This window comes from Anas acuta, chromosome 5 (assembly GCF_963932015.1).
Source record: "Anas acuta chromosome 5, bAnaAcu1.1, whole genome shotgun sequence".
NCBI lineage: Eukaryota > Metazoa > Chordata > Aves > Anseriformes > Anatidae > Anas > Anas acuta.
This window is the reverse complement of record NC_088983.1, coordinates 39,690,717-39,717,894: the sequence shown is the minus strand read 5'-3', so window position 1 is coordinate 39,717,894 and position 27,178 is coordinate 39,690,717. Positions and strand designations below refer to the sequence as shown.

At 41.3% G+C, this 27,178-nt stretch overlaps 3 protein-coding genes across 6 annotated transcripts in view; 2 read left to right on the top strand and 1 right to left on the bottom strand.

Annotated features, from left to right (window-relative positions):
* Positions 1 to 3,153, top strand: part of SCG5 (secretogranin V) — a 29,309-nt gene extending 26,156 nt beyond the window's left edge. For all 4 annotated transcript variants that reach the window (XM_068684314.1, XM_068684315.1, XM_068684316.1 and 1 more), the window contains exon 6: positions 1,697 to 3,153. In XM_068684314.1, coding sequence (XP_068540415.1) covers positions 1,697 to 1,792 — 96 coding nt within the window. In that variant the 3' untranslated portion in view covers positions 1,793 to 3,153. The remainder of the gene's footprint in view (positions 1 to 1,696) is intronic.
* LOC137857606 (collagen, type I, alpha 1b-like) lies at positions 610 to 20,397 on the bottom strand. The gene is made up of 4 exons (XM_068684317.1): positions 18,988 to 20,397; positions 15,986 to 16,145; positions 1,300 to 1,369; positions 610 to 1,202 (listed from the first exon to the last, which is right to left on the bottom strand). Exons 1-3 carry the CDS (start codon positions 19,606 to 19,608, stop codon positions 1,308 to 1,310), a joined length of 843 nt encoding a protein of 280 aa, XP_068540418.1. The 5' UTR covers positions 19,609 to 20,397; the 3' UTR covers positions 610 to 1,202; positions 1,300 to 1,307.
* On the top strand, positions 17,733 to 25,316 carry GREM1 (gremlin 1, DAN family BMP antagonist). The gene is made up of 2 exons (XM_068684318.1): positions 17,733 to 18,198; positions 24,470 to 25,316. The coding sequence occupies exon 2, from the start codon at positions 24,471 to 24,473 to the stop codon at positions 25,023 to 25,025; it is 555 nt and encodes a 184-aa protein (XP_068540419.1). The 5' UTR covers positions 17,733 to 18,198; position 24,470; the 3' UTR covers positions 25,026 to 25,316.
* Positions 25,317 to 27,178: the final 1,862 nt, after the last annotated feature.

Genomic DNA, 27,178 nt, shown 5'->3' with positions numbered 1-27,178 from the left:
GATTAAAAAAATTTTAGTCATATCAGCCAGAATTTTTGCATTATATTTTGTGTTTTCTTTTGTTTGTTGAGGATACTTTTTTTTTTTTAATGTATTCTCATTCTCTTCTACTTTATTTCAAAAAGTAGCAAGCAAGTACCATTCCAAAAAAAAGACCAATTAATCTTCCTAAGAATCTTCAAATAATTCCTAGAAGTTTATGCAACAGCTGAATTTCACTAAATTAACATTAAACAGAACTTCTTTTAACAAACACAAACAAATCATTTACATGTGTCTTATTTTTAACAATTTAGAGCATTAAATTAGTGTTAGTTTTATTTTCAAAGATTTTTCCACACTCATTTCTGGTTCTTAATACTCTTATGTTTTCACTTGTAGCAGGCAAAGCATTCAGAAACAATACAAAACAAAAGGGCTGCTCTGCGCTGTGATCAAGTATTAATGATAGCTTCCACAAATATGGACAAACTTATGGATTTAAATGCAAATAAAAACAAATTCAAATATTTTCCAGAGATTTGACAAATACTTGCGATATTTGAAAAGAAATATTTCATGTATATTTTAAGGTTTTTTTCTTTGTTTGTTTTTGCCTAGCTTTGAACTCCTAGGTTTTAGTGAAAGAGACTTCTCAAGAAAAGTACCTCTCTCTATATCTCTACGATAGAGAAGTCTGATGAGAATCAGGAGATACTAGAAAATTTGAATTCCTCTGAAGTTTATCCTTAGAGAGGCAAATAATTTTTATTGTCATCAAAAAACAGCACACTATATTTTTTGTCTATATTCATGAAGAAGAGAACATGCATTTGCATTTTGCATACATGGACACAGTGGGTGTAAATAATACTCTTTTAATTTTAAAACTCCACAAAGATGATTGATACTTGCAGATACAATTAACACATTTTAATAATTGGTACAGATAAAATTCAAGCAGAGGCTTTCTACATTACCATAATGTCCAAACAGTTTTGAGACAGGATCTGTTCATCTTCAGTCTCACGTTGTGCTGCTTACATGGCGCAAAGAGAAGTTAAAGCCTCGCCAGGGATCTTCTTTCCAGCATTCCCTTGTTCTGGCAGTGGTACGAGGGCCATTTCCTATGCCAAAATTTTGCTTGGCTCTGCTTCTGTGCCAGCAGTTTTTTATCTCAGCATCAAGAAAGGGAGCAAAGATGGGTTTTCCGGTGAGATGGGCTGAAGAGAAGACTTAGGTTAAAAATGGTGTCGTAGTATCTAGCTTGTCTCCCGGCTTAAGGTCCATCAGGGAGCAGTGATTTAAGCTAAAGCTTACCTGTACAGTCACAGTGAGTTCTGTCCTGCCTCGAGAGTGAGGGGATTAGATCTGCTGCTTCTCTGTTGAACTGGGAAAGGAGGAGTGGAGCAAAAAGACAGTGTTTAACCCAGCCTGTCCTGTACACTGGGTAGTCCTCCTCCACTTGTTCACATTGTGGGGTAGGTAGCAGTTTTTTGTTTTTAGTGGATTGGGTTAAATTCTCACACACAAAAAATGTATTAGAAAGCAGAGCACTGATTGACTTTTAGATTTTACTCCCTGGGAGCAGTTTTTTTTTCTTTGTCTGTTAACATTTGACAGACATGAAATATATGCATATGTCCACTTTTCCTAGTTACCTTTTCTGTATTTTCCTGTTTCTAATAAATATTAATAATTTTACATTTTTTTTCAGAGTGTGAACCCATATCTGCAAGGACAGCGACTGGACAATGTTGTAGCGAAGAAGTCTGTTCCACATTTTTCTGATGAAGACAAGGGTCCTGAATAAGTACAATAAAAATGAATGATGAAAACTCATGCCATCCTTTGCTAGATCGTAATATTGCTTATATATAATCATCTATTAAAATCCTTGTGAATGGCAGCATGTTTATTATTTATATAATTGTAGATGAAAAACAGCTGTATTTATAACAGTATGTTCTCCTAGATAACAAAAATATGGTTCTGCTTTTCGTTAAGCTATGGTAAAAGGACATTTCTGTTGTTTTTATTTTAGTCATGGAGCAAACTTTTAAAATGTTAGTCATTTTAATAGCTAACGTGAGGTAAATGGTCTTAATGAGCAGCTTGTAAATAGGAAGATGTAAAAAAATGCCCTGTCTGACTCCAGCATTTAATCTTAAATGTTACTATGTTTGACACATGAAAATTATAGTTTTATGTTTTGTTCACAAATATTGTTACTTAGCAAAGACAAAGTATTTATTTTACCCAGAGAATTTTGGCTTTTGGTCTATTTTAATAAACATTTAAGCAATCTACAAGGTTTGCAAAGTGACGTTTTCCAAAATATTTCATAGGCTCATCTGTCTCAGTTATTTCTGTGCAAATTTAAAAATTAAAAAGCTGCTTTTTTTTTTTATTCTGTCCGCTGGAATACTTTTCTGTTAGTTTTAATCATTCCATGTCCCCAACTTTCCTGAACCCTTGCGCATTTTCCTTCATTATCAATGGCACTTTGGGGTGGAAGTTAATCTTCCCCTCTGTTCTTTTGTCTTAGTAAAGGCAGCATTTGTGCATAATGAAGTGCTTAAATTAAGTGTCCCTGGGATATAAGTGAAGATGGAGACAGTTATCTGTGTTAATAAGGTTGTGCCAACATCCTCTGAATACAAATCCAGGATGTGCAGGTCATAGCAGTTGATGATCTTCTAAAAAGTTTTGATATTCCAATAACACTGGTAGCTATCACTGCTCTTGAAGTTACTCCAGGAGGCTTTAAACTGCCCTTTTGCCCCTAGGACCTGAGGAACTTTATATGGCAGCAAACTGAGCTCTGGATTTCTTAAAGATGAGAATACAAAATTAAATAAAATTTTTATTTTCAGGGTGCATCTGAAATAGTACAAGCGAAACAAGCCATGTACATGTGGCATTGGAATTATAGAAAATAACATTAGCTTTGAACTTCAAACCTATAAAAAAAAAAAAGTCTAGTTTTCTTCCCTGTCCTACAAAGAGACAGTAAAATAACAGTGACCTCAGATAAAACAGATGAGACAGTAACAGAAACTAAAAGTCCTAGCTACGTATGATTAAACTTAACATCACAAATATGACTTTGTATGGTATTTGCTTTTTCTTTCCTACCAGTAAGTAATTCACAATAAATTATGTATGCAGAGAGTTGTTCCTCTCAAGTTATTTATGGGTGGATTGCAAAACTCAGTAACATTCTAGGCTGAACTATAAAGTCTTTCATCATATTTCCTCTTTAAAAAAAAAATGTTGGAAGAGAAAACTAAGAGAGTATGTAATGCCGTGGGGTATATAATTGCATGTGGCAAGAAATGAAGGAGTTTCTGTGAAATGTTGAGCTCCCTCAGTTTCCAGGGCCTTAAGTAGGGTGGGAGCACCCCGGCTGCTTGCAGGGCAGGACTCATGTTCTCTGTTTATTTTAATTTGCACTCCCACTTAGTCTTCACTCAGGTACTGAGAGCTGCAGAGGTGCAAAGGTTGTCTACAGGACAGAACACATACCATGTTATGAACTAAAAACCAGAGCCCTTTGGTACCCAGTGACCGAAAGTACACCAAATTGCCATTCCTTCCTCCTAGCCCCACAGCCAGCCCCTCCTGCTGACAAGGGGGCTTTCACTTGATTTCCACTCCTCAGAAACTGGTGTTTCCTCATCTAGTCAACCATCTTATCTACTTTTAAAGTAATTTGAGCTACATTCTGGCCTTATTAACTGCAGTAAAATCCATTTTAATCACACACAAAAACAAAAGAAGAAACAATGAAGGTTATTTATTTCATTTTTAAGCTCTTCATATGGACCAGCACATAATAAAAGGATGTGTATACGGTAAATGCGGGGCTAAAAAAAGGGAGGGGCAAAGAGATAATATTTGATTAATGGTATCAGAGATGATTCCTATAAATACTTTACCCACTCACTACACCCACTGTGTGCTGATGTGACAGGCACCACAAACCACCATGACTGAGATTCCTCTCACTGCTGGAGTCTGAGGAGCTGCCCTTCCACGTGTGGTACATCAGCACAGAGCAGGCAAAAGATAATTACACAACTTACACATATTCTTGTCTTTAAATACAGCCTCCTCCTCCTCCCCTCAAAAATAACAAAAACAAAAACAATCAATCAATCAATCAAACAAACAAAAACCACCCATCTTTACATTGCGCAATGCAATGTTGTGTTTTACAGGAAACGTCTGCTAGAATGAAAATGCATAGCAGTACCAGTCATGAGTCCATCAGACAACTGTAGTGTTCGACAAATAAGACTGAAAAACACTACTGTCAAATTTTGATAAAATATAGCTATGACACCATGATAATAAGATTAATTATTCTAATTTGAGTTTCATAGTAGAGCTATGTTTTTGAATTGGGATTGGTAGTGCCACAATCATTACAGATCAAAAAGCAAGCAAAACATGTCTCCCAACAGCAGTCCAAATGTTTTTATGTAGTTTTATACAAAGAATGAACAAATTGCTGGTTTATTCCAATCAACGAACAAAGACACCAACTAAAAGAGTAAGAGCTGATGCCACAAAACAACATATTAAAGGATATAAGTGGCTGGTCATTCTCTCATGTGTAATCATTCCTTTTTCCATTAATAGTGCGTGTGAGTTAAGGAGCTTGTATATAGCTGTCATTGTTTAGAAATTTCATTATTTGGAAAACAAAACATTTTTAGGCACTTTAAAATCTGCAAGTATGTTAATTACCTCTCATATTTCAGACATAACTTGCTTGAAGAAGCTATACAAAATAAAGTGTAACACCATATAACACTGGTTTTGGCTGGCTATAAAATATTTATGACCCTATTAAGAAAAAAAAAAAAAAGGTGTAACAGCAAAATCTAGGTTATATATTTTTATATACATGTACTCACACGTGTGGCTTTGTTTTCATTTTTTTATGCTGTACAAAAGGTACTCTTTTTAAAAGATAATGTAGCCTTATAGTAAACTCAGCATAAAAAAATACAAAAATGTTAACCCCCAGAAGAAAGTAATATAAAAATATTTAGTGAATTATTTCAGAGGAGAAATAATTATATGATTGATTCTATTGGCACATTTGGATTCATCTAACAAATCTATGCTGATAATCTGTCCAGCAATTCACAAGCAAAGCAAAGAAAATTGGAACTAGTTGCTGGGGATGTGGTGTCAGGCTTCTGAGAGTCATGTACAGGATTGTAAATTAAGCTGACCTGAATCTTATTTTATTGAAACACAATGAAACATATTAATTTGCTAAACTGATGAAGGACATGGACAGAAAGATGAATACCAAGTCAACTAAGTTTTTGGATTTGTTATAGACAAAGTAACATTCAAACCTCTTTTGTTTCCAAATGACGACAGGAGTTGGGGATGAGGAAAAGTACTTTTTTTTTTTTTTTTTTTTTTTTAAGATGAAGAAGAGTTGAGTCCATGCCCTCAAACTAGATCTCTAACCAGTAGCTCTGTGAAAGTGTTGAAAAGGCTTTGTTTTCATTTTCATGCTGTACAAAAACAAATGTTTCAAACATTTAAATTTTTTGGAAAGAAGAAACAAACAACAACACAGCAACACCAGCACAAAATAAACTTGTACTCTTCTGGCCTTTTTGCTTGTAAGCTTGTTAAAGGAACTCTCACCTCATTTATAATGCTTTATCACAGGTCCTGTGAACTGATTTTTATGCAAGTATTTCTTTCTTACATACAAGTCTGGAACGTCTGAATCATTAGGACACAGTGGTCAAAGATGAAAAATTCTCAGACTCATATTCATGGAAGGAGAAAAGGAAGGTGTGAAGATGCAGAAGATGCTACCATGACCAACAGTAAATGTGTAATTTCACATGACTGAAGGGGAGATGAGTGTGTACACTGTTTTATTAGCTAAGTGCACACATAAAAAATTATATATATATATTTGAAGTCATGCAATTATCTTCAACAATCTTAAATAAATATCATGCTTGGGAATCATCTCATATACTAATCCTTTTTAATTACTGTGTCCCTTAAATGTCTGTCTGTTTATGGTGCCTAAACCCAAAGGCAGATTACAACCATGACTGGCAAATGGCAAGTTCCCTTAAAGTGCTCAGCTACTGGCAATGACCTACTTAGATGAAAACTAAATAAAGACTGAAAAAAAAATGTAGAAAAAGAGTATGGAATTCCCATCATGAAGGCCCCATGAACCACAAATAAGATAAACTGGCACAAGATTTTGTCCTAAGCCAAGATTTCCAACTATGAGACCATGAAAGGGTTAAAGGAATCATTTCCCAGGTACGTATGTATGTACATGGTCTACCACGCTCAAGCTTTCTGCTGTTCAGTGAAGAATGGGGTTGAATTCTAGTTCATCATCCCAATTCACCAGGAGAAGAAGGATGTAATATCTGCTCATATTTGCTTTATTTATGATGCTAACTGCTTTGCCATGATTACGTGAATCCTGATGGCTGGAATAGCTGCTAGCCATGTGTTCAACACATGGGAGTATAACAAATATTAAATGATGCAAATGTCATGGCAGCATCATTACCAATTGGAACTGAAATAACTTTAAAAAAAATGTTGTGTCACTATGTCTCTTTTTTGTATATGTGGCAGAAGTGCAGAAGGGATCAGAGATAGTAGGAGTTGAGAACGGCTTCCAGATTTAAAGATCAGGTGGACCTGAATCATCTCTTCTTATTTTTTCCTATAAGTCCTGTTAACAAAACACGTGGAATCCAGCAATGCATGGGAGTCTTACATTTACTTCATCCTACTCTGTTCTCCAAGGAAAATAGTATTGGGAGTCAGTGGCTAAATTTCATTATAAACTGAGTGAGGCAAAAGAGAAAGCACAAAGTAAAATAATGTTGAGAGGCTCAGACTATCCCTCTTCCCTTAACCGGTATCATTCATTTATAGATCCTTAAGCTCTGATTTTAAATGTATAAACAATGACAGCTTTTATTCCAAATGTTTGTTCTGACCCTAACCAGCTTGTAACTTTCTTGGGAGCCACCAAAGACCTCCAGACCTCCATCACAAATATATATATATATTAGGTTTGAGCAAGAGTTAGCTCACAGAATGGACATACAGTTTTGATGCCAAATTCAGTCTTAGCCTGTCTAAATTAATTCTTTACTCTGAAAAAAAAAAAAAGATAATAAAAAAAAATATTGCAGTTTTACAGAGCATTACCTACATCTTAATGACCAAAAGTCATTTAAAAGTGGCTGAAATTCAAGTGGGATAGCCCCCATAGAGAAGTATAGCCCTAAGTCATCATCCTAAGGCAGGCAGAACACCTTTCCACATTTGGAAAAAAAAGAAAATACTACATCATGTCATTTCAAATGGCCAAAACATACCCATGAAAGATGTCAGGTCATCCAGAGATGCAATGACAATTCAGCATTGGTTAAGTTAAACTCAAAAACAAAACAAAAGAAAAGAAAACAAAACAAACAAACACACACACACAAAACAAAAACAAAAACAACAACAAAAAAAAAAACTGTGCAACCAGAAACCAAGTTGATTGCCAAACTTTCAGTTGCTCCAATGCATAGTGTGTGATGGCTGTAAGATTTATGGGCCTTAAGGCCGTGTTACTGCACTTGAACTAAGAAACTCATTTTTATTGCTACATAAAACATTTATCAAATAAAAAACAGTCATAGCTGATTTAAGAAAGTTCTTAAAAGGTCATTATTCTAACAGATAAGCATTGCTGTCATAGTTTACACATACTCCATGGCTATTATTAAAATTCCCAAACAATCCTTTGACTCAACTGTCACAGGGTTATGTGCATACACAGGTAATGTGTGTACATAGTTTAAAAAGCAGAAAAGTTTGCCCTGCTTCTGATTCCTTATAGCTTCCCCTTGCTATTATCCAGTTTTGTTGCAGCTTATTTGATGGTCATGGGTCTGAAGTTATGGGATCTCAGAAGACTTGTTTTCAAGGTGAACATACACTCATGAAACCAAATGCAAGGAATGTGTGTCAAAATAAGGTACATTTCTTTCAATTTAAAATACATGAGTTATCTCCTGCTCTGGTAGTTGAGGTGATTTTCTAGTTTCTGTGTCTCTCCAGCAGCATTGGCTATTTCCTGCTGTGCTTTTGTGTTCTCAGCAGCAACCTAAGAGCCCTGAAAAGGATAAGAATTATCCACTAACTTGAAGGTAAGACCTTCATAGACTGTCCCTAAAATATTGGTTGCTCCTTACAAACATATTGCATCTATTTTGTTGTGTATCTGCAGGTTCTCTAAAAGGCTAAAGTCTAAACAGCTGCAAAACTGGGAGCTATCTCCAACATGACAGATGGGAAAACAGAACCAAAGGGACTGAATGCACTAAAGGCTTAAATGCCTACAGCAGGACTTGTGTGGAATACAAATGCCAAAGTCTAAGAACACAGCCTCCTAAGTCCAACTCCTTAGGAAGCTAAAGTATATACACAACTATGTTTTCTTGTCAATAAAGTACCTCAAGTACCTTAATTTCTACTTTTGTACTTGTCTAGGACTGTTTGAAATTTGGTGAACCCACATAGCTCAACATCTATTTCAGTTCAAAACACAGCCTGAATTCACAAACTTGGCAATTTCTCCCCTACAGGGGGAGAAACTTGGAACCAACTTGGGTAGGACCCACCTCAAGAGCAGGACCAGGCACAGCTCAAAACAGCACAGCAGAAGTAGACAGATTAATTAAAAAAAAATAAAAAAATGTCTGGAAGGGGTATGGCAAAAGATTTAAAGCTCTAACAGCATTTTTTTTTATTCACTATTAGCATCCCAGTGAAAATCTGATCTTGCAAACATTGTCAGACATAGGGTTTGCTGGCCAAGGGCTCCAATGATGCTAAGAAGCCCTGTTAGTGTTGTTGACAGTACAACTTCTCGTAGAAGGATATGTCTTGTTATAAATATTTGCATTGTTTAAGCTAAAGGCAGAGTCTTTCCCTCCATACTAGCAGGAATAAGTCCTTTCAAGGTGCTTGTTTTCAGGTGGAATTCCACCTGTTTAAATATTTAAGGCCAAATACTAAAGTGGTTTTCAAAGCTCTCCTAGAAGGCGGTGGTAGTATATTCAGATCAAGAGGAATCTGGATGTCAGATAAAAGAAAAAAAATTGATTTGATATATTAAAGCATAAAAGTATTTGGTTTTCCAAAATACTTATCTAAATTAAAAACAAAGAAGTTACATTTGGCTATGATGGATTTTCTCTATCTAGGAAGAAGGTTTTGTTACACTTGATCGTAGTAGTCACTTCCTCCCAGAGGCTTTCTAAAGAGGCTTTCTAAACAAATTGTTCAGGTTTTCTAAACAAATTGTTCTATCTCCATTGTGCTTTCTATCTCCAGATAGCTCGTGCCGCCACCTGGATTTATTTTAACTAATTACATCAAGGAAAAACATGCTTGTCTCTGATCAAAAAATCTGATCCTACAGAAAAGGCAGAGACAAAAGAAGTCATATACTCTAAATCCAATAATTTACTGTATTAAAAAGCAGGGTTTCTTCTTTGCCTGACAACACAGGAAAACATCCTATTCAATTCAGTTTTTTCTTTGATCAGATCAGAAGAACAAGAAATTGCTACAAGTTTTTATTTTTTTTGTTAAATGTGCCTGATAGCTTCTGGTGACGCCAGCTCCCAAGGATTCTTTCCTCTAAATGTTTTATTATATTTTTCAACAGGAAAAATATGTATTTTCTACCATGAATTCATATGTTCATTTTGAAACCATGACAAGAAATAATAATACCTTCTTCACGAAGAGTCTAGTTCCATCTGGTTCAGAACCAAAAAGCCCTGCCGCAGTCTGATCTGAAGTGTAATTGATTTGGTCACTTGCAATTTAACTTTGCTTACGTCTTTAGTGCATTAAGACTTCCTGAGGAGAGGAAAGAAAACTGTTTACATTTTTAGACTTTTTAAAAGTGCATCCAAAATCTCAAAGTGTTTGGTGTCTGATTAATTATGAACACCTAGAGGATAGCTTCCGAACTATTTTCAGAGCCTCTCCTAACATCAAGTCATTTTACTCTTTCCCGGGCACTTTGTTACATGTAAAAATAAACATAATTTAATAAAACTGCAAATGAAAGCAGCTGATGAAGAATTTATAGGCAGTGTGGTTAGTTACAGAACACAAGATGACAACTCTTCCATGACTCTGAACAGCTCCACAGAAGGGGAAGAATGAGGTCTGTTGTAGCTATATTTAGGGAATAAAGTAAAAGAACTTGAAAAATTCTAATTAGAATTCAAGATACTGTGATAAAGGGAAAGATCAATGAATAAATATCCAACTGCCCTTAGCCAAACAGGCTAAACAGGATACTTTTGACAAGGAAACAGAAGAAGCAAAACAGAGCCATTGGAAATATCAGGACGAGATTTGGCCCTAGGCTTGCCTGTGTAGTTTCCCAGAAGTGATTTTTTTTGGCAATTTTTGAAAGAGTAAATTTTTGGTAACCATACAGATTAAAAAATAGACTTTTTTTTTTTAATTTGTACTTTGTTATTATTGAATTGTATTTTTAATTCTTCAGTTTGTAAAGTTTAGAATTCAGACATACACATCAACAGGAAAAGACACATATATAAATCATTTGAGAGTCTTCAGAAAGGCTTGCCTGACTCAGGCCCCTTGGATATAATGTGTACTTGCTTCATTTTATACAGTCTGAAAAGTCCCACTGAAAACGAAGTAAAGCATCTGGCAGGCCCCTGTAGGACTGGGGTCCGAATCTAAGTTTAGCAAAACAAATCAAAATGTGCACACAAGTCCACCTTCCTTAACAAAGCACTTAACTGTGTGTTTGCATTTAGGTATATATTTAAAACACTGTTCAAATCAGCAAAGTCTGCTGCATTGGAGCCTTATCTTTAGCAGTTCTTTTAGATAACCACAAGTAGTTAAAACACTTCTTTGTCTGCCTTTAGATTTTTTTTTATTATTATTTTTTTATTTTTATTTTTGTCAACAAATATTTTTTGTCAGTGAAAACTTGGCTTATTCCCTGGAAATATCTTTTTTTTTTTTTTTTTTTTTTTTTTTTTTTTTTTTTTTTATTGTGGAGAATTGCAGAAGTTAAAAGGCCTTCTTCCCCATTAAAAGCTCTTAGAAATTTCAAAATAGATGCATTCAGGCATATAGAGAGAAATTATTAAAAAAAAAAAATAATGCATTTTGTCTTCCCAGATTAATTTGAACTCCCTGCTCCTCTTATTAACTACTTATTTCACTGGAAGTTTGGTACTGAACCAGCTTTTAGGATTCGGGCCAAAATGATTCTGGCTCCTTTGAAAACTCTGTTCTCTGTTCCTGGGGAAATGGAGTCACAAGAAAATCAGTGTGAGTGAAAGAAGGGAAAAGGATGAAGGAGGGTGGGAGGGTACTTGTGCCTCTTACATGTCATCTTCTTGACGCTGAGATCATCTAAATATAAAATGTCAGCGAGGACAATTTCTGTTTCTTCGTACCTGCCTCCTCAGGGATTGTTGCTTTATATTCACTCAGAAAAGTAGACTAGCTGAAGTGGACTAGCTGAAGCAGTACAATAGATTCACAGAGCTCTTTCCTTCTTCTAACACAGCAGTCATGTTTATTACAGTAGATTTCAACTATGAAATGCAGAACTTCCACACGGTCTAAATAAGTTTTCGCAGCCAGAAGAGGGCTGATGCTCCTTCATTCCTGCAAAGCCACTTTTTTATCTGGTGTTCCGTTTTTACCTAGATATTGCCAGGAAAAACAAAAAGAGCAGATAAGATTTGAATTTTAAAAAGCAGGCAATGGGAAAGAAGAAAACCCAAACCAAAACAAAAGCCTTGTGAACCTTCTTACATAACAAAATGGTTCTCCTGCTTTGTACTCCCTTTTCCTTTGCTACAGGCAGTAAGTGGTACAGTCAGGAAAAAGGACACAGTTTCTTAACTTCCAGCTACCTTAACTGAGAGGCTAGCATCACGTGCTCCATGGGTTTTGTATGAGAGTCCCCATATTGCAAAAAAGAGCAAGCACTCTTCTTCGAGCCTGGTGCAAAATGGCAATATCCCGAGTTACAGTGCCTCCACCACAGCAAACAGCTTTGCACCACAGCAAGGAAGGGACTGCTTTGCCAGAACTGGGTAGGGGATATCTATACATGTCTTAAAAGTGGATGTGATCTGTTTAAAGGTTACTATCAACATGTGGGATGCACTACAGCATGGGAAGGGAGTCTTTTAGCTTTGCAGTGTAACTGGAAACTGTATTTCATAGCTGTCATATCCCTGGAGTGAAATATGTAAGCAAATAACACATCAAGCTCCTTCAATGCCTCCGTCCATAATACCCAGCCACAGCTTTAAACTATAAGGGCTTCTTAGACAAAGTCAGTTTGCTTAGCTGAGTCACTTCTGCTATCATGTTGCTCCAGAACCATCCGGAAAGCAAAGCATATCAGCAAACACCTCCTACAGGTTCATGAGACAGCCCTGACACAGAAGAACATGCAAAGCAAAAGCATGAGGGCAGAGGAATTTTTCATGGCTATTTTATGGCTTTAATTTTCTTGGCAAATTCTTCTATAGTCATCAAATACATAAGATGCATAAAAATATATATATAAATAAATAAAAAAAACTGTGAAAAGAGTAATAAAAACTTTAGCTTGACAAATGATATTTCCTCATTTGGCATGAAAGTTTATACTTGTCCAACAGTCAAACTTCATCCTAATAAAATAAGCTTTTCCAAATCACTTTTGAAAAATAGTTACATATGGACTGCATTATATATGTAGGTGTTTTGAGGCCAGAAAACATATTTTTGTTCTATGTCTGCAGCACATATTACAGTGGAATTCTGGTCAGTGACTGTGGCTCCTAGGTGTGGAGATCATTACAAGCCCACAACCTGACTCTACATGTATTATATTCTAAACAAGAAAGGTTTTCAGACATACCAGGACACCATGCTTTTCAGGGCTGGATCCCAGACTTTTAAAATGCTTAAAGCTAGTGATTTTATCTTGAAGCCATTTATTCTTATGATTTCTCATGTCCTGTTTCTGAGCACTCACAAATGAAATGCAAGTATATTTCTAGATTAAGTGACATTTTGAAAAAACAAAATCAAAACATTTCATTAAAAAACAAAACAAAACAAAACAAAACACAAATAATCATTTTCCCTTGTTTGCTTTTTTTATTCAGCCTATAGAAATCTATACATTAAAATAATGATGTTTGCTCAACCTAAATCTAAAATGTTGTGTTTTTTGTTTGGTTGGTTGGGTTTTAATGAGTATTATATTATTCAAATCTTTCTTCTCAGTCTGTGAGGTGGGGCCTCAACAAAACAGACATTAATTCTAAAACTCAAATAAAAGAATGATTTAAATTATTTAATTAAACAGAATTTTGCTAAAGTGCAGCACAGTCCGAAGCTTGATTTTCCAGTACATTTTATAAGAAATTTATCACAATTCACATTAACTTCATCTTTTTCTTGTATTATTTTATATGGCTTGATATGAAGTACAATGCTGAGATAAAGTTCAACAACTCATTTTTTTTTCTTTTTTACACATTGATCTATATGAGAATAAACAGTAGAGTGCCTAAGCAAGAACCACAGGACTGGTGTTTTAATAAAGTGTCTTGAAGTGAAAGTACAGAACATCTTTTTTTATTTTATGTCACTTATTACTCTCTGCCTGAATATAAAGCTTGACATTAAAAGTGTTTTTTTTTTGTTGTTGTTGTTGTTTTTTTTTCACATGGCTTTTCATTCATTATTTCTGGATACATCAATACCCCACAGGAAACTTCATTCTTTGAGTCTGTTCTGTGACAAAATGTTTCTTTTCCAGGTAAGGCTAACAAACTTCCACGTGGCCAGTAATGTAGCAACAGGCCATTTCCATGCACAGACCATCCAACATGTGCTGCATATGACCCTGCCTATGCTCCAAGTCATAAACTGCTTCTGAGATGCTGCTCATCTTCCCCATCTTGAAAGTCAGGAAAACCAGCTGTTTACACCACCAGAAGGTTGGCAGTCCCTGTAACATGACAGTATCTCTTGTCTCTCAGAGCATGTCCTGCAAAACGCGTGTCTGCAGCAAGACACCTCTGCAATGCACACATCTCCTGTCGCATCAGGTAACACCCATGCCAAGCCTCGTTGCCTTGCACCTCTGCAGGACAGCTCAAATCCCCCCAGGAGGGAAGGTGGTGAGCACCCTGAATGTCAGAGATTGCTCCTAGCTCAGTTGTAGAGCTCAAGGAGAAAAGTTACAGTTGTGCTGGTGAGAAAACTTCTGAACACTTTGCCCCCTTATTCTCACAAGATTTGCACAAGCGCCACTGTTTGAAGGGCAAAAAGTGCAGCTGAACATCAATACCTCATGTATTAACATCTATATGCAATACAGATGCATACATTTGTATTTTCTACTTCAAAATACATGAATAGACTGGCTTGGCATTACTTTTCTTGAATGTTACCAGCAGAGAGGAAATATATCAAGTTGCTGCCATACAAAAAGCACTAAAAACATTAGTGATTTTTTCATCAATGGCTGAGTTTTATGTACCCTTTTAGTTTTTCTTCTGTAAATTAGTGCCAGATTCATGGCCCTATAAAGCCAACTCCTTCCTCTCTATAACAGAACTGTTCAAAACACCAAGGCAGGCAGCTCAGATGTGCCTTGTCTCTCCTGCGGCTTACCTTATTTCTGACCTGGAGGAACATGTCTAGGAGTGAGAGGCATTTGATTTCTGGGTATATTAGGGCCAGATTCTCTGCTGGCATAAGTCAGTTACATCTCCCTGAAGTTATTATAAGCTATTCCAATTTGCTCAAGAAGAGGATCTGGCCCCTGTCAGTCTTTGGCTCCTCTGCAAAGGCTTTTAATAAGGCGCCAACTGTCCTGGCAATGAGGATGTATTGAGTAGTGCTCAAAGTGAGCAGTAGCAGACAGGAGCTCAGCCCAATACCATTTTTCTATGCAAGAATTAAGTACAGCACTTCTTTTAAGCTTAAAACAATTCTTACTGTTCCACTAAAACAAAGAACAACTCACACAGCGAATACCACCGAGAAGTGGGAGAGGAAATTAAAACAAGAATAAAACAAACAAACAAACAAAAAACAGAAGGAAAAAAAAATAGCAAGTGGGTAGTTGAATCCAGCCAGGTTGATAGTGTGTGCTATTACTACCCCATGGCATCAAAGCTCTTCATCTCAAACCTATGCCACAAAAATATACATATTCCCACAGGCCATGGCTGTACTTAACAGTTACATGAGTTTTCCCCAGTTGTGACTGAGCTCCAATTAGCAGCACTGCTGAGCATCAACAGAATTCCAAGTGTGAACAAGGTGGGAGGAAGGGGAGGTGTTTTCTTTAAAGCAGAGGGGGCTTTTCAAGCTGGAAGATCCCAGAACCTCATCTTCAGTGGGGATCTGACCAGCACAGCCAAGCTTTTGGAGTAAACCCTAGGAATATTTTGTTAATGAACCCAGCAGCAGAAGGAATACAAATTTCCCAGCTGGAAATGATCCGGATACCTGATGTTAAAAGAACAATGAGAGAAAAAGCTGTCTTTCCCCTACCTACCTCAAACACAAAGAAATAAATTAGCCCTAAATATTTCTTCCCATTTGCCATTTATTTTTTGTTTCCACCATCATTCATCCAAAGGAAGCAGATATGGCTATAATTATTTGCCTTTTTGGTCCCCATTTGGCTTATTTTTCTGAATGAGCAGACAAACTCTCGCAGGAATAATTCTACTTCGCAATGCTCAGAAAAAGCTGAAAAAATATCTTGCTGGACCCAATATGTTAGTGTCTACTTGAAACACTCCTTATGGATTAAACTGAGTGAAAGAAAACAGATGGGAAAATACAGTCACAAGAAACCAAGAGAGGTCTTGAGGAGGGAGCATACCTTCTGCACCAGAACATGCATCCAAAAGGGATTCTTGGTTTGCTGACATCTTGGTTTGCTGACATCCACTCCAAATCAGCAGCTCTGGCTGAGTGCTTGAGTGCAGTGAGGTGCTGGGAGGAGCTGAACATCCTGCCACAGGTGCCCAGGGTATCATCATCTAGAGGTGAATGCCAGGGTGGCATGTAAGCTGCATCCCAGAAAAATACAGCTGAGAGGCGGCTTGTCCACAGGCCGGCAGCAACACGTGGCAGTGTGTGCAGTGCCAGTGCCACATCAGGCACCAAAAGGAGCAATCGCAGAAAAAACTTCCCCATCCCCATCCCCAGAGCAGCACCAAGGGGCAGGAGCTGGCAGGCGCTCCCCTAGACCCCAGCCCAGCTCGAGGGCAGCTGTTCAGAGGGGCGCAGCCCCTCTCCCTACACGAGTGCCACGGCTTCGTTTAACAAAAGAATAGAAAAGGCGCATAAAGTCTGTCGACATACTGAGAGGTGGGAATTGTGACTTTCTCTCTGGATTCACAAAGGATGGACCCCAGTTAATTAAAAACATCTATGAAGTCCAATAGCGCTTTATAGAGCAAAATAACGAAAAATCCAAAAAAATTCCCAGGGCCTCTCTTTCCATCCATCTAGATGTCACTGACTGTGATTCTTTGCCAATAATCCTTCCCCCCTTCATTGCACTGAACTTCAGTGGCCCCTGCACACCAGCACATTTTCTCTCTCATGCTGCCATCTACCACTGCACCACTGCTGCTTCTGCAGCATTTGTGTGTGCTGCCGGTCCCACTACTGAAGGGATTTTTTTTATTATTATTTAATTTTTACCAAGTTATAGCTAAACTCGCATGTGAGTTAAAGCCATTGATCCATTTTGCTAACGAGCTGAGCCCTCACCTATGCAGCGGGCACAAAGTGCGGCCGCGGTTCTGCCTTAGCGATGAGCGAGCTGATGCTACCGGCTCTGAAAGCTCAGGAAGCTGGCACCGTGCCTTGGCCCGGCATCCTTAAAGCAGTAGCCCCTTTTACGTGAGTTTCAACTCGTCGTCCCCACCTGCAAAGCCGGGGGGCCAGCACAAACTCTCCATCCGCCAGATCCGCGGTGTTTCCGCGGCGGGGTTTCGGGGGCGCGCGGTGTGCGGGCTGCGGGGCGCGTCGGGCAGCGGGGACCCGACGGCACCACCTGCAGAGGGGACAGCCTCGATGCCCAGCAGCCCGCAGGAGGGGACAGGCCCCCCCGGTATCCCGGTGTCCCTCGGTATCCCCCGGTCCCTCCCGGTCCCCCCCCGGTCTTTCCCGGTCCCTCCCGGTCCCCCCCGGTCCCTCCCGGTCCGAGCTCCACAGTCCGCCCGGCGCCGCTCCGGCGGCAGCCCCCGGCAGCCCCCAGCAGCCCCGAGCCGCGGGACCCTTGGGGAACCCCCGGTCCCCCGAGAGCCGAGTGATGGCAGGGGAAAAGCCCACCCGAGGCGGTGGGAGAAGCCCGTCCTCGTGCAACAGCCACGAGCGCGGCTGCGGACGGCGAACCGCGCTTTAGCATCAACCCCTGCACGCCCGCTGTTTTGTGTTATTTCATCTGGAAGCTGCGTGACTCCGGGCGTGTTTGCAGCGGCCCGGCTGGCAGCGGTCGGGGCAGGGAGGTCGCTGCATCCCTCCCGGCCGCAGGACACCTCTCGCCCCGGCGGCGCCGGGCAGCGCGGTGGGAAGGGTTGGGAAGGGATGGGGAGCGGAGCGGAGGCAAGCCGGGGAGTTAACGCTTCTTAAATGTCATACTTTAGCGGGGATGGAAAATGTGAATTTTCTGTGCATTCCAGGAACAATTCCTTGGGGTGGTGACCTTTAGCACCGATTCTCTTAAGAGAGGAAAGTAGTCGAGTGTTTATCTGCATGACTGAAAGCTTTCCCTAGTGGAAGTTCAGGGAAGTGTTAAAGGGGGCGGATAACGCGGGATTTGGAGGCGCTTGTCCAATGATCTGGAGGGGCTTGGAGCGCAGATCTCAGCTGGCAGACATTTAAATGGGAGACAGCTCGGCGCTGCTGCAATTTGTAGGCAGGATCCAAGGCTCTCCCTCTATGGACTCCTGGGCAGCGCCGGGCTCACACGCCGCCCGCTCCTCCGAGTGACACCGCAGGGCAGAGGCGCACCGAGCCCCAGGCCCCGCCGAGGAGCCGCCGCCGCCGAGCCGGGCCCCGCGAGGAGCCGCTGCCACGCAGGTGAGCCGGGCCGGGCCGGGTCGGGCCGGGCCGAGCCAGGGCAGAGCCGAGCCAAGCCGAGCCGAGCCGAGCCGAGCCGAGCCGAGCCGAGCCGAGCCAAACCGCGCTGCGCGCACTCACAGCGGGGCCGCAAACGGGTCCAGCAGCGGCCGAGCTTGGCCAGTCCGTGGGAGGCAAAATGTGCATCCCTTTATCCTACCTTTGCGCTGGGGGCATGGGGAGGGGTCGTTCGCCGGTGCCCAGCAAAAGCTCCGGCTGCCCCGGCTCTGCGGAGGATGCCCGTCAGCGGGAGCGGGGCTGACACCGCTATTCCCGCCGAGTACCGGGGCCGGGGCGCCGTGCCATGCCTCTCGCCCGGCAAACGCAGGGATTGCAGAAGCCCCGTTAGCTCTGCCTCTCATCTCCGCCTACAGCATCCCTCCCGACAAATTGGATGCGGCGCCCACCCGAACCCGACACTCGGCCAAACCCCGGCCCGGCCTCTGCGCGGAGCGGGGCGGAGGCAGGTCCAGCTCCAGGTGCCGGCCTCGCCGCCACACGCCCCGTCGCGTCGGGTCCCGTCCCGTCCCCTCCCGTCCCTTCCCGTCCCTTCCCGTCCCTTCCCGTCCCGTCGGGTCCCGTTGGGTCCCGTCCCGTCGCTGCGGGCCGCCCGGGACAGGCGGCGGGCGCGGGGCCGAGCAGCGGTGCGCCGCGCAGCGCTGCGGCCCCGGCTGTGCGCCCGCTGGAGAACCCTCAGCTCCCCTAAGCCCGGCACGGCCCGGCACGGCCCGGCACGGCCCAGTCTCCCACCTGACTTCTGTCGCCTCGACGGCTCCGCGTTCCTTCGGCCCTCGTCGCCTTCGCGGAGCTCGGGCAGGCTCGGGGGCCGTCGGTGCCCGCGGGGACCCGGGCAGAGCAGGGCCGAGCCGAAGCGAGCCGGCGGGGTTGTTGGTGGGGCACAAGCGCCCCTCGCGCCCCTCTGGGGCCGCCGCATCGGCCCTGGCTGCTGGTGCCGGGGACAGGGTAACGGGAGAAGCTCGTCCCGTCCCGTCCCGTCCCGTCCCGTCCCGTCCCGTCCCGTCCCGTCCCGTCCCAGCAGGCAGCGCCCTCGGAAGCGCTGGGCCCGGCCGCCCCGCAGCGGGCTGCGAGGGGACTTCGTGTCGGGGGGCAGCCAGCGCCGGGGGCCCCACTTCCTCCGAGCCACTGGGGTCGGCGAGCCCGAGAGCCGCTGCCGTCCCGGCCGCTCCTCCCCGCGCCGAGAACGCCCAGAAGCAGCCGGCCCCAGGCGGGGGCTGCACGCAAGGCTTCGGGGGCGCCCACGCCCGTGTCTGTCCGTTCCTCTTTAGGCTTCAGCCTCACGTCGTGCCCCGGCGTTTGCTTTCCCCTCGGTGGGGTCGCTCTCCCGAAGACCTCCTCCTTGCTGCCTCGCATCGCTGCCCCTGTCCAAGAGTCCTGTGGTGGCAGTGGCACCAGCCGTGCCCAGCGCTCAGCTGCCCTCTGATGCCCTGAGGTGCCCTGTGGAGATATCCCTCCTCAGGGGGAACTCTCAGAGGAATCAGGTTTTTGGGTTTTGTATGTGTGTGGTTTCCTTTTCCCCCTTGTACAGCTGCCCGCACTTACTACGTGTCTCGGGGAAGGCATCTCCGTGACTCAGACGAAGGAATTATCGGAAATGCAAATGTATCCAGATTCTACCAAATGGAGATGTTAGTTTTGCTACCTTGATCTCAGAAAGAAAAAAAAAAGGTTCTGTGGGAACTGCCACCGCCATAGAAAGTATACTTTTTTGTGTATTTAAAGATACAAATCTAGGAACTATGAAAACATTGCATAAAACTATTTCTGTAATTCATATATTATGAACAAGGCATAAAATTATTCCAATCCATTGGGACATAAACCATTTCAGTTTTCTCAATAACCAAAGTGTTGTGTTTTGCCTCTTTGCTTGGCTGGTATTTGAAGCCCACCAAGAACATTTATTTTTCTAGGTCTTCAGCAGATTATTTTTCATGTTTTCTGTGAAGCACATGAGTCCATGGCTCATCATAATATTTTCCTAGTAAATATGGTTCACAGATGAAATTATGGGCCTGCTGAGGTCTGTGAGAATTTTGCTGTATATTTCAACAGAACCGGGACTCCATCCAGTACTTTTAAACAAGTTGCTTTGTGTTAAAAGTTTCAGTGATCGCTTTACAGCTCTGCCTGGGAACTCATAGGGAAGTGCCGTTTATAAACTGACATTTGGAGGTCCTTAATTTATAGCAGAAAATGTATAAACTGAAAAATTACAGTTTACTGTATTGAGTAATAACCTGGAAGGTTTTACACTTCCATAGAACGGTTGCTAGTATTAATCTGCAGCATTCCTCATCTGCCGTAGACTAGTAGATCCCCGGCTCTAGATAATCCACATATGAGGTGATTTGAGGGTCCAATTCTGCTCCTGTTTGAAGTCAGCAATAAAACTGCTTTTGGCTTTAGGACTGAGTGCTTACACATGATAAAGAGTAGAACTCAGCTCAGCAATGAAATACAGAGGGGAAAAAAAAAAAAGTTTTTTTGAAGTATTTTGTTACTTTTTGAAAATAAATATTAATGATATCAGATCTCTCAGTGGATCTGAATGAAGTAAGTGGGACTTGAACGAGGTGTTTTGTCTGTGGACATCTGTATGTTCAAAAGATTCTCAGAAAGGTTTCTGATTATGCCAATGCTTCTACAGCCACTATCAAGTATTAAAAATTCAGCAGAAATTTGGCATGTAAGATTTTACAGCCTGATTCCTCACAGCTCCTACCCAAGCTCCAGACCTATTACTGCTTCACAATTATGGCTGTGACAAGGAAAAAAAATCTGGAGAGCCTTTTTGTAAAACTTTGGATATGGTAACACTGATTTAGTCACTTGCACACTGTTGCGTGTTCTTTTTTTATTATTTTTTTATTTTTTTCAGTAATAAAAAAAGATGTTAAGGAAACATTTCTCAAACACTAAATTGCAGATTGGATGAATCATTCTAGTTCCTAACTTAAGCAGAGGTGCAGTCTTCTCTCATAAGCAAATGCATTCATTGCCTCGAGATCAGATATAGTGCAGAATCCAGGCACTGCATTTTGGCTGCTATCCTTATTGAGGCATAATACCTCATTTTCTTTTGTATTTTGCTTTTCTTTTTACTTTCTTTAATAATCTTATTTTTTAAATAACTATTTGATTAGTTACTATTAAAGGGAGTTTGGGCTTGAACTGCCATTGAAGGTCATAAAGTTGACAGAGCCTCTTTGGTGGGTCTATGTTTAAACTGTATTTAGTCTTCAATGTTAGGATTATTTTTTAATTTTAGATGCATATTTTGGAAGTGACCATAACAAGGCTTTGGCTGAGTTGTTAATTTTCATTTGAATCATAATCGCTTTTTTGTGCATTTAATACAGTTTCTGCCTCTGAGGTTGTAAATCAGCTCAGTGAAAAAAAGTATTTCACCCCTAGTTCTAGGATAATATTGCAACACATCCCTGCATTTCCTTAGTGTTAAGTATGTGCATCTTACAGACACATGATCCTGGGATACATATCATGCAACAGTAGACATTACCATCAGATTTTCCCCAAATTACCATCCCAAAGTACCTTTTATTTTCACATGACGGATGACTATGTCATAGGTTGCACGCTTATGGAAAAAAAGTGAAGCAGTGTGGAGATGATCAGCTCTAGAAATAAAAGTAGAACAGGAATACACATAGTGGTGAAAGAGCAACTCAGAGTTATGGGACACTAAACAAATACCTGAAATTTCCTGGCACTGCTTAGAAACTAGCAAACTATTTTCGGTTGCATGCAATGCCTTTTTTTCTTTTTTTTCTTTTTCTTTCTTTCTAAGGTTCTGGCACCACATTGAGTAAATAACATGCATATTAAAATACTGTCTAAATACAGTGTGGGTATACAGTCACCGGAGAAATAAGAATAGTTTTGGAAGGAGTCATTCTGGTCACTTAAGGAAATAAGCAGTATTTTATAACTACTTTTTTAAAAATATTTTAAAGACAGAAGATGGAAACTAAAAAGAAACATGTTTAAGTAACATCGAGACTGCAAAAGAGAAGGGGAAAAACAGCAAATACGAAGTCCAAGCTAATGCTTGAAATTCAATGGCATTGGTCTTCAATTAGAATTTCCAACTCTTTTTTTTCTGTTCTATGACAGAGCCTTAAGCTTATTAAAATAACATGCTCTGTACAATATTTCATTTTGATATTTAAAGCAGCCCTTCCAAGTTGCCTGTTGGAGTCGGTAGTAGCATCATTTTTTACACCCCTCTCTTGAAGTCTGAAGCTTCTTCCAAACATGTGACATGCTGGTACATAAGCCTAAATGAATAAAATGAATCTGTACTGGTAAATAAGCCTAAATAAACAAAATGGATGCATACTATATGTATGATAAAATACATATTATAAACTCCAGGTACACTGACAGTCTGTAGACAAATACTTACAATAACTCCACACTTAAACTCCCCAGGCAAATCTCTGAATATAATGGGAACCTCCTATGGCACTTTTCCACTCCAGTAGTTCCTTTCCCAGTCCATTTGGTAAGAAATGCTTTTTGAACAGCATAATAAAAAAAAATATTTTCTCTGTGTGAGTGGAAAGACCTAGTAACAGAGAAATTAACAGGTATCTTGCATAGTAAAGCATACTTATCCTGAGCCTTGACTGAGTCTCTAGGTGGTCCTTCCAGGGCTGGCATTTGGCTGCTTTTCTGCCCTGCTGTGTGGTCTCAGGCCGAGCAGATAAAGCAGGACAGGACAGTGCCCTTGATTTCATGTATGTTGGCCGCGTAGGGTAGTAACACAAGCAGAAGTTTTCAGGTCAAACAGTAATTAATCCCTTCCTGATAAAATGAGTTAAATAAGGGATGTGACAGCAGCGCTCCAAGCAGGTAGGAAACACCAACTTCCTCATTTGTTCTTCACAATTCTTCCAGTTTTTAATGCATGGGCCTCCCACTTCTGGTGGCTTCTTCCAAGCTCCCCATGGGGAGGGTCTCCTGAGAGCCTCCCTCCCCCATATGCCTTGTTTACTGCCACATCCCTCTCTTTCCAAAACAACATAGAGACCACAGGCAGGGGGAAAAGCATGACAGGTGATGAGTTGCTTCCTGGCTTGTTGGTAGCTTCAGCTGACCTAGCAGCCCATATTGCTCAGTGCTTTTTGAAACAGCAGAACTTGTGGAAGGTAACTGTGTCATAAAGACTAAGAAAGGAAAGAAAAGCTGCTTTTATGCTAGTAACTAGGTTTTGGAGCAGGAGTTCAGTTTTAAAGAGTCTTGTTGTCTCAACTTACTGCACTTGAAGTCTTTTTGTGCATGCACAATCAACATTCTTTATGATATTGATGTCACATACATAATGCCATACATGAAATTCTGCTGTTCTCATGTCGTTTCATTATCCTGCTGGATATAATGAATAAAACTCAGAGATCTATGACTGCATTTCTATAATGTATCTGTCAAGGATTCACAGTAATATGTGAGAAGGTGTAATTTGAAATTACAGGCACACCTCTTTCAACCTATACCTAAATATCCATTTATGTTTGTTGCCTATCTTGTTACACATCTCTTACCTTAGGCTTAATTACATTCAGACTCAGTGGACCAGTTCAGAGGTGCAGTATGGCAGAGCATGGGCTACTGCGTTCAGACAGCAGGTGGATATAGTCTGCACATATGGTCAGTCTACTTGGACGTGTTATGCAAGAAGAGGTACAAAGCTTCTGAGTCTGACTAAGGGACACGCAGTTAGGATGCATGCCCTGAGTCAAAGAGTTCAGTCCTCGGGTGTTACAGATAACTATATCATTTCAATCATTGCACAGCATAAAATCTGTTCTTCCACCAGTGTAAATCAGTAGTGCTCCTAATGTCAGTAAGCTATAGGAAGGGAATAAAAACTCTTTAGAAGGGTAGTATACATGGATAAAGGAGCTGGAAAAAGATGTATGCTACAGTTAAATTCTGTTTGGACTTATTGTAGCCTCTGACTTTCAATCACCATATATGAAAGCTTTTATTACTTAGTAATTTGGAAATAGCTTTCCCGCGGGTGAAGGCAAAGTGCTCATCTTTTATAGGTAAGTGTGCACCCCTGCACACTTGTTTTGTCTGTGAGCACACACTTCCTTTATGGAGCTGAAAATTTTCTGCATACCTGATTTCCGTTGATATCTGAAATCCACAACTGTGCTTTATTTCCTCATCTTCCTCTCTATAGGATGGTCCGCACGCTGTATGCCGTTGCTGCTGTGTTTCTTCTGATGGGATTTCTGGTACCAACAGCAGAAGGGAGGAAGAGGAATCGTGGATCCCAAGGTGCTATCCCTCCTCCTGACAAGGAACAGCCCAATGATTCGGAGCAAATGCAGACACAGCAGCAGTCAGGCTCCAGGCATCGAGAACGAGGAAAAGGCACCTCAATGCCTGCTGAGGAGGTGCTGGAGTCCAGTCAAGAGGCACTGCACATCACTGAGCGCAAATACCTAAAGCGGGATTGGTGCAAAACTCAGCCCCTCAAACAAACTATCCATGAAGAAGGCTGTAACAGTCGCACCATTATCAACAGGTTCTGCTATGGCCAATGCAATTCCTTCTATATACCCAGGCATGTCCGCAAAGAGGAAGGTTCTTTCCAGTCTTGTTCTTTCTGCAAGCCCAAGAAATTTACCACCATGACTGTTACTCTCAACTGTCCTGAGCTTCAGCCCCCTAGGAAGAAGAAAAGGATCACCCGTGTGAAGGAGTGCCGGTGTATATCTATCGATTTGGACTAAGCCGAAAAAAATATTGTACCGATTGCACTCTGACTGTCCGCAATCATTGTCAGCGTGAGAGGGAGTGGCATGAAATAGCAAAGCTTCAGGGCTGGATGAAACTGAAAGGAACCCAGTGAATTACCTAAAAAAACAAACAAACAACAATCAACCAACCAAAAATCAAAGAACAAAATGGATGTAAGGGAAGAATAGGCATGAGTTTGGGTGTAAGAGAGGAAATGGATGTATACAAGCAAATATATGAATGTTCATTCTGACAAAAAAAAAAAAAAAAAGGAAAGAAAGAAAGAGTCAACAGGAGTATTAAAGATTAAACAATCTATTTATCCACAGTCATGAATTAGGTTTCGTAATGTAAATTCACATTTTTGCCACTTACTGGTAAAGTGGAGCTGTGGCTTTTGCTAATGTTCACCTGCCATGCTATTTGCTTTTACTGTATTATGAGAAACATCAAAGTGAGAGGACAATATATTTGAAAGCATGAATCTATTCTTAAATATGAAGTAGGCTACAAGAAGTTACGGCATAGCAAAAACATCACTGAAAATAGCAGCTGTATCAAGAGTTTGTAACGTGCTTCTTCAAAAAAATAGCTGTAATCCAAAAGCCGCTTTTGGAGAACAATGGGGGAAATGGGAGTGTTGAAAAGTCAGTATAGGTGGATGGAAAACAGAACCACAGCCGGTTAGACAGCAAAAGGCCAAAGTAAGTAGACAGGAGGAGTACAAAAGGGAGTAGAAAAAGGAAAGATACATAAATAGAAAGACATGGAGGAAGAAATATTGTCTTCTGTTTACGTTTTGCTTTAATTTATATACCTAGTCATATATTACATAAATTAAAGAGAAACTATATACAAGGCTATTAAATACACTTCTGAATTCTAATGGCTCTCCACATCAATCCAAACCCATTCTCGTGCCACTAGATCCATTCGATGTCTTGTATTTCTGGTATCAGTTATTCCTCATATTACATATATATGTATATGCAGTATCTTTTATTCATTGGTATCTATACATACATACAATGAGTATGCATACTCTATTGTGCGTATCTGAACTCTCTCCTTCTCTTTTTCACACGCATACATAAAAACGTACATACCGCAGCACAAAAATCTTGCTAACCATGATCAAGTACAGAATGGCAGTAATTTAGTACATAAAGAGCAAAGCAAAAATTAAAACAAGCATCATGTGACTGCAAATGCAATAACCACACAAGAGACAAAAGACACGACATTCATGACTAGTAAACATTGCATTGTTATTGTTATTTTAGCTTTGCCACAGGCATGCAGTTTGTTGAAAAAGAGATGCAGAACTTTGCCAGCAATAATCCTCTTTTTATATCTTTTACCACAGACTTGCATTTAAACAGGATTTGGACTAAGTAAAGAGAATTTCCTGAAAATTAAGGGCTAACTGCCCCCTCTCATCTGGGGGGAAAAACACACGAAAGGGGACACGCTACTTCCAACAGCCCAAAGACACTCACCTGGGAGACCAGCCTGCATCGTCTTTCCTTCAGGAGTAGGAGCTCAAACCAGACCAGGGTGGAGGCACTTGGCGAGAGCGCAGCCGGCCCTGTGCAGCTGGGTGGACGCAGGGCCACACGACCCCGCAGGCAGTGCCGCTGCCCTGGGCCCTGGGGATGTCTGGGCAGCCGCTGTGGGCTGCAGCCACCCCGCACCTCAAGCAGCCTTGTGCCTCCTGCTGACACCTTTCCAGGCACAGGCGCGGTCAGGGCGCTTTCTGTCCAGGCAGTGAGGGCACCGCAGTGCTGCTCACTTTCCTATGCCCTGACAGAAGGCCCCCTGCAAAATGGCGCTTCCCTGTGGCAGCCCTGTCCCAGTCAGTGGCACAGTGGGGCTTGCCCACCCAGGACTCATTTTCCCCTTCAGCAGCAATGCTCTTCTGTCACCACTATCAGCATTGCTGTTCTTTCCCACACCAAAAGCCTCTCTCAGCCACAGGGTGATTGTTTTGACTGGATTTCTGTCCACTGAACTCTGAGGAAGACCACTCTGCTCTGAGTAACATGTCCATAGGAAAGAATACACAGTGGCACGTCACGGATGTGTACAATGTGCAGTCATTATATTAGAAGCCACCACTGTTACACAATGTCTCATGCAATTATTG

Excerpts from the sequence above, each read along its gene's own strand:
- LOC137857606 (XM_068684317.1), bottom strand. The coding sequence starts at position 19,608 with ATGCGAGGCAGCAAGGAGGAGGTCTTCGGGAGAGCGACCCCACCGAGG. Across the intron at positions 16,146-18,987 it reads GTCGAGGCGACAGAAGTCAG|ATGATGATACCCTGGGCACC; the intron begins GTGGGAGACTGG and ends ATTCACCTCTAG. Across the intron at positions 1,370-15,985 it reads TGCATGTTCTGGTGCAGAAG|TTCAACAGAGAAGCAGCAGA; the intron begins GTATGCTCCCTC and ends CTCCTTTCCCAG.
- GREM1 (XM_068684318.1), top strand. The coding sequence starts at position 24,471 with ATGGTCCGCACGCTGTATGCCGTTGCTGCTGTGTTTCTTCTGATGGGA.